The 6,817-nt window shown below is 41.2% G+C and overlaps 2 protein-coding genes across 2 annotated transcripts; both read left to right on the forward strand.

Moving 5' to 3' along the window:
- Positions 1 to 203: 203 nt before the first annotated feature.
- LOC307038945 (uncharacterized protein) lies at positions 204 to 2,520 on the forward strand. The gene is made up of 5 exons (XM_079680616.1): positions 204 to 346; positions 805 to 845; positions 948 to 1,022; positions 1,114 to 1,303; positions 1,893 to 2,520. Exons 1-5 carry the CDS (start codon positions 295 to 297, stop codon positions 2,456 to 2,458), a joined length of 924 nt encoding a protein of 307 aa, XP_079536742.1. The 5' UTR covers positions 204 to 294; the 3' UTR covers positions 2,459 to 2,520.
- A 128-nt stretch (positions 2,521 to 2,648) lies between these two features.
- Positions 2,649 to 6,481, forward strand: faslg (Fas ligand (TNF superfamily, member 6)). The gene is made up of 4 exons (XM_079680625.1): positions 2,649 to 4,704; positions 5,365 to 5,434; positions 5,518 to 5,574; positions 5,664 to 6,481. Exons 1-4 carry the CDS (start codon positions 4,426 to 4,428, stop codon positions 6,077 to 6,079), a joined length of 822 nt encoding a protein of 273 aa, XP_079536751.1. The 5' UTR covers positions 2,649 to 4,425; the 3' UTR covers positions 6,080 to 6,481.
- The last annotated feature ends 336 nt before the right edge of the window (positions 6,482 to 6,817 follow it).

The following is a 6,817-nucleotide window of genomic DNA, read 5'->3' on the forward strand; positions in this document are numbered from 1 at the left end:
GTCATCGAGTGCCGCTGAAGGACTGTTCCAATCTCCAGCATACTTGGAATTCCACCGAGGCCGGGTCCTTGGTTTGGGGGTAATTTCGAGGCTGCACATGAGTAGACTTCGCGTCCTTAAAATCCCCACAATGCTTTGCGCACGGACCAATTTCCCCAAATCTGTGGCGGAAAATGTAAGGCGGGACCTCTCATATGACGCACACCTGCACACTTGCTAGCCTGTTCCACTCTTCGTTTTCCGAATGCCAGGAAGGATTCTTGCCTAGCTTCTGAAGCAAGTGACTCGGAAGACATGTGCTACCAAGCAAGCATCCTTGCGATTGAGAAACGGCCCTACTCTCGCGGTATGAAAGTCATGTGACATAATTTTGTGTCACGTGACATTGTTTTGTATGAGACGCCTTACTCTTGCAGACTCTGGATCATGTTTTAAAATGGCCAGAAACGAAGAGAAGCAACAAGGAAAATTGAACAGACTGTGGCTTCAGAAAGAGAGAGAGGGTACGGAGCCAGAAGCCCAAAGCATATGCCGTATTTAATTCATATTTGTGCAATAAACAAAGATACGGAGTGCTAGCTTTGAGTTTTAGCTACAGTGATGCTAACTCACAGTTTTAACTTGGATTACTCCATCCGGTTGTAATGAAAGTAAGGAGATCATTTAGGGTGCTGCCTTTAGGAAGTAACATGAAAAGCTAGTTAACATTTCCTTACAGTGCTTATTTCCTAGTATTCACCATGTAGCTCATTTTAAACACTAATCCTGCTAAACTAATGGTTCCTTTATTTGTATAATTTACAGAGGGACGCATCAAAGATGTACATGAAAGGAGACCCAAGCTGGTAATGAAAAGATATTAATCGTTATTAATGATCAATCAATAAAGCTTCACCTCAATTGCCTTATTTCGACTAGTTTATTTGAGCCAACCATTTTCTTTGCAGTCTACGCTCAATTCAGCTTCCTCTGTGAAAAAGTGGATCCTCAGCATCAAGAATGAAATAGAATATTATTTGCAGGTAATTCAATTTTAAGTACTGTGTAAAATTAATTCAACACCGTTTCTAATGACACTGAAATAATGTTTTCCCTGTACGTCTTTTCTCTCAGCAATCCCAGCTGTCTCACTACCCGGAGAGGAAGATTGCTGAGTTCCAGCTGCGCATTGAGGCTTTAGAGAAAGAGTACAAACGCTTCATCACCAAACTACGAGTTCTCGACCCAGCATGCAAACATAAGCCATGGACTCCTAGAGCATACTGCAAGAGGAGAGCAGACACGCACGACACTCCAAGTATCGGTCAGTGTGTTAAAGCTTATGACGTATCTCTCGCACGCAGTGAAAGCTTGGGTTCAGTTTGCATATTAACAGGCTCTAAAATATATTATAAGTATCATCCTGTTTTGAGTCTTTTAAATAATTGTCAAATATAGGCAGCACATTGCAAGTCGGTGATATACATGAATAACCATACGGTTAAGCCTTTTTTATAGTCCTCTAAGAATTAAATAGTGGAGAAATTTAACAAAATGTGTGTTTTTTAATTTAATTAAAAACTTGCAAGTAAATATAACTTTTTCATCTGATATAACAGAAAAATAAATATTTCCAGCTATACACCGACATACATGCATGCACACAAGTAGGCAGGAAGTCAAATTGGGACACAAGTTTGATTTAACTGATTAACTTGTTGAAGAGTCTCGTGATGTGTGAATACACTTTTAAAAAAAAAAGTTTTCTGACAGACATGCAGTATTGTATATTTGTATTTTGCTATTAGTTGTTCAATATCCTTTGTTTCTGACTACATTTCATTATGGGTAAAGTATTTCTTTAACACACCAGCAGCTGACCTCAATCTGTGTATCTTCACTCCTATTTACAGATAAAAAACCTCGGCCCTGTGACTCTCATGAAGGCAGCGGTCAGTCATGTAGAAGTGAAAGCGAGTTGGTTGGAAATTTGATAGGATGTTTCAAAACCTCAGCCCCTGAGAAACAGCAACCTCTCAGCCAATCAGAGACCAGGTTTCAAACCCCTTTCCCCACCCACCCAAACTCAGAACCCTCAGAGGCAGTGAGTGCAGACCAGGACCGGCCCCTCTCCTTTGATCACACAAAGCTGGCGATCGCGGCTGCTGCGTTCAGGGGACCGCCGGTTCAGCGGGGCTCCTCTCAAACACAGAGCCTCGCCATGGTGCTGCAGTCTGGCCTGCCCAACCTTGTTAACGCTTCATTAATGCAAACACAGTCAACCCAGAGCAGAGACACACAGAACAATTGTGGTGCGAGGATGGGATGTGTTGTTGGGCAAGAGCGTAAGTCAGGCTGTGAGGCCGCAGAAAGGATACCTGGGAAATCATCCAATACTGGGACAGCGGAGGAGAGGAAAGGCCATGTCCTGGGACTAGACTGTTATTCTTCTTCTGATGATGAGGACTGCGACACGTGATGATCGTGAAATGTAATGGTCCTCTACATTTTTAAATGCAATAAAGTGTTTTATGGAACCCCTTTCTGCTATGAATTACTTTAAAGACTTCCTTAATAGTGTTGGGTCATGCAGGTGAGATATTTATGTTAGAAATGTTAAAGTTCTATACATATTCCTTTTAATCCTGTCATAATTTTCATAGGCTCATATTTTCTATATTTAAGTTTCTGTGACAGGTTTCAGCTACACTTTTAGATTATGGATCACAATGTCATCATTTGTAATCAGTACACAGAAAATCTTAATATTTTCCTCACAAGCCATGCGTAAGGGAAAGTTAATCTTTGCATGAAAGACATGAGTAATGTCATTCATTTCAGGTTCAAAAATCTTTGTAATTTCAGTCATCATGACCACAGCATTCTCCGTTATGCAACAGAGAGACGGTGAGAACCAGGCAGCGTTCATTGATATACTTTTTAGTCACCTTGTCTGGTTTTAATAACTGGAGCAGAGCCACTGAACACAGCCTGGTTAGACCCCACAACCCCACCCTCCCACTTAAACACTCGGCTGCATGTCATTTCTGGGAAACAGACACTTCAGCTTGTAGAGCGCAGAATGCCTGAACCGTTTATGGTTAAGGTTGACGTAGAGTTGCCCTTTCAGTTATAGCTGTGAATGCAGAATGCAAGATGGGTTTCCCTTTGTCTCTGCAGGTGCCTGGGGAAAGGAAATGAAACTTTGCATCAGTGGACAGAGAGGCCTGAGAGCTCTGTATGTAGTTACTGAATTAAACACATATAAGTACAAATGTACACAATGTACAAGACTAGCTCTGATTCAAAAGTAATGTGAAACACAACACAGTTAAACAAAGTTGTTGTGTAAGCATTCGTGAGGCAGCCCTCCAGTGCAATGCTGCATGTCTTGTTTTAAGTTCCATCTATGAAACTGAAAAATATTAAATGCCCTTTATCAAAAACCACCAACACCAGCTTAATGGCGCTAATAAATATTTATAGGGGAAACAACTGGAAACTGTTGCAACCACAGTGAAGGAGCAGCGTAACTGATCTTTATCCTATGAAAGAAACCCAATAGTGGTAGAAAGACCACAACAGCATTAACTCCTCACTGAGTGGGGACGAAAGGGTGCTTACTCGTTCAGCTTTCCTGTAAATTCATCTCGGAGGTATTGTTTGGGGTTAATTCTCGCCTCTGAAGTATCGCTGTCTCACGCTACCAGCTTTTCAAACGCAGCAGAGCCAATGCAGAGACACATTTTCTTTTCATGTGGCAGCAAAATCTACCCACCGACAATGCACTGTGTTCTACTGAAACTGTGGGATCATTGTTTACTAACACACATTTGAATGAAAATGCATTATTAAATGGTTAAAAACTAGGGTTAAATGTTCAGATTCAGGGCATGATTCAGATGTGAAGAACTTCAGTGACAACTAAAAGGAAAAACAAATTCACTGTATGTTGCACACTATACCTGTGCCAAAGACCTGTTGCTGGGCGGGTGACTGTGTCTGTGGTTGATCAGTCTTTCCTTTCGTGGAATTTGTGAAAAGGACTCATTCTGATCTTGACTTGATGGTGGTTAGTGAGGTGGGGGTCATCTTAACCTCTAGCTTCCGTTCCCTTCAGACTGAGCTACGGCTTTATAAACTGCACACTGCAAAGATAAGTAAGCACATAGCTAACTTTAAACTTTGTTTTAGAGTGACAGGTAGTTTTAAAAACTATGCAGAATCGCAGAACAGGATAAATTGGCTGGTATTACAATTGATTGTATAAGTTAATGACAAGTAATGAGCACTTGTCTTCCGCCCATGGTGCGTGTGGGAGGGACTTGTGGGTGGTGAATGACTTGACAGCTGAAGCTTCTTTTTTTAAGACAAGAGGTGAGAAGACAAAAGAACACACCTCCTTGTGCAGAGCTGTTAGATGCAAACAGAGTTTGGACCTGCACCATGAGCGTTGACCAGAGCTATCCGTTCCCACAGGTGTTCCTTGTGGATGGAGGTGGAGGGCCGCAGCACTCTGCCCAGTCTCCGAATCTTGTACCCTGCTGGTCCTACCCGCCCCCCCAGGAGAGGGTGAGGAGCCGTGGGAAGAGTCGGGGCTGCATGGGGGCCAGCCCCGCTCTGTCCCTGATCGTACTCATGGTGTTCCTGCTTGTGTTTGCGGCCCTGGGGTTTGAAGCCTACCAGATTATCAACATGCAGGGAGAACTGAGAGAGTTAAAAAAGGTAAGGGAAAACATGCTCTGATGGATGTACTAGAGTCAAAGGAAGAAGGCATGAGAGAGTGGTTTCAATTTGATTTGTAACCGAATTTCACGTCACTCTGAGTTACTGTATTCAAAAGCAAATGATCACTACAGCAGTGTGTGGCAAATAAATATATCTGAAGTTGTAAACATGTGACTGCAGTGTGTAGAAGGTCAAGAGCTGGTAAGTGATGACTCTTTGGACGTCTCTTTTGACTCCAATGTCATTGGTTCCCAAAAACGAATGCATTACTTTGCGTTGAAGTTTTTTTTTGGAGGCAAAGCTGCGTATAAAAAAAAGGTGTGAAGTTATCTCACCTTTGCACGGAGACAAAAGTCTAGAGGTGTAACGTGGGAGAGTGGAACACCGAGCTGGAAAGTTAACACTGCAAAGTTTAATAATGAATTCACTTTTTTTCTACTTGACATGATTTAAAGAGTTAATATATTTCAACTGTGCTGTGACCTTTAAAGACGCAAACCAGGTAACCTATTGCTGCATATGTGGTCTCTCGTCCAGTGAGACCGGATTTCCTCTCTTGACTTGTGCTCTGAGAGGGCTTCGAGATAAAAGCACTGAGAGTCAAGTGTCTGTGATGTGGTATTGAGAATTCTCTGTTTCTCCTGTGTTTCACTTTAGGTTCATTCTGCGACTGAGTTTACTACACCTCAGACAAAAATTGAGATTGATTCACCTCAGAAGCAAATTGGTAAATATAAACACCACTCACCACAAATCTTTCCCAATGGAGTGAAAAAGATGATATGACTCTAATCTGATGGTTGCTTTCAGGTGATAAACCTGAGTTGATTGAAGAGAAGAACAACAGACCTGCAGCACATGTGACAGGTAACATAACAATAAAAAATAAACCAATCTCCAGATTCTCTATATTACATAGGACAGAAAGAGGTAACAGGATTTCTCCTCTCTTGCAGGGCGGATTGAAACCTTAGTGGTCGCTAAGACTCTGCGCTGGGATCCTCATGCAGCGCGGTCGTTCCTCTCTGGATCCGTGGCCTACAGGTTTGAAGATGGTTCCCTGCAAGTCAATGAGACGGGACTCTACCACATTTATTCACGGGTGGAGTTGATCTTTCAGCAATGTTCTTCTACCTCATCGTTCATACATTCAGTGTTTGTGAGGAGAGCAGGACACGACTCGCCTCTTACCCTGATGGAGGCCCACAGAGCAGGTTTATGCTCTCAGCCGAGACACGGCTGGACCACAGAGAGTTACCTCGGCTCCGCCCTGAAGCTGAAAAAATTTGACAGAGTATTTGTGAATGTATCTCACCCAGCTTATCTTAGTCACGCAGTTTATAGCAACTTCTTTGGTCTCTACAAGATCTGATGGTTTAATGTTTTATATTTCTTAATTTAACTCCAAAATCAGAATATAAACTGATCAGAATGTATCTGAATAGCTTAAATTGCTGATTTAATTGCTAGAATGTATAAAAACTGCACTGAATAGTCTAATATGAAATGGTCTGCAATGTTAAAACCCAGGGAAATATTGCACACTGTCTTTATAGACAGATTTAAAACTGGTGGTTAAATCAATTGAAGCATTTCCCACAAATTCACACAAGGTGCCTTTTATAAAATGTAGAGTCTGTTAACACTAACACGTTTGTTAAGTTCTAGCCTTTTTAAAATATTTATTAAAGTGTGGATCTGGCATGTATGATGTCAAAATATGTGAAAATGTTGGTAAAATGGTTGTTTGGAAATAAACAAATAAATAATTTAAGTTGATTACATGACATATTTTGTTAAATAAATCTGAAAAATAATTCATGTTTTGAGCAGTCTGTAGTGTTTAGATTAAGAAACCAACTCGAATGTGGCTTTAGTCCTGATAATGAACTTGATTTACATATATTCCATTGAGGCACAGAAGAGGCATAAAGCAAGAAGGTTTGCATTTTTGAAAAATGCAGTTAAACTCTACAAAGCATTAGCAGAAATCTTGATTTTTTTCAACAAAATAATTTAAAACATTTAGCTTGCAGACCACAGGGCAGTGCACTTGCATCATTGCAGCTGCTTTAGTTGCAGTTTGACAGCTTCTACGCACTGTTCTTGT

Source organism: Notothenia rossii (genome assembly GCF_949606895.1).
Source record: "Notothenia rossii genome assembly, chromosome: 1".
In the NCBI taxonomy this organism is placed as follows: Eukaryota; Metazoa; Chordata; class Actinopteri; order Perciformes; family Nototheniidae; genus Notothenia; species Notothenia rossii.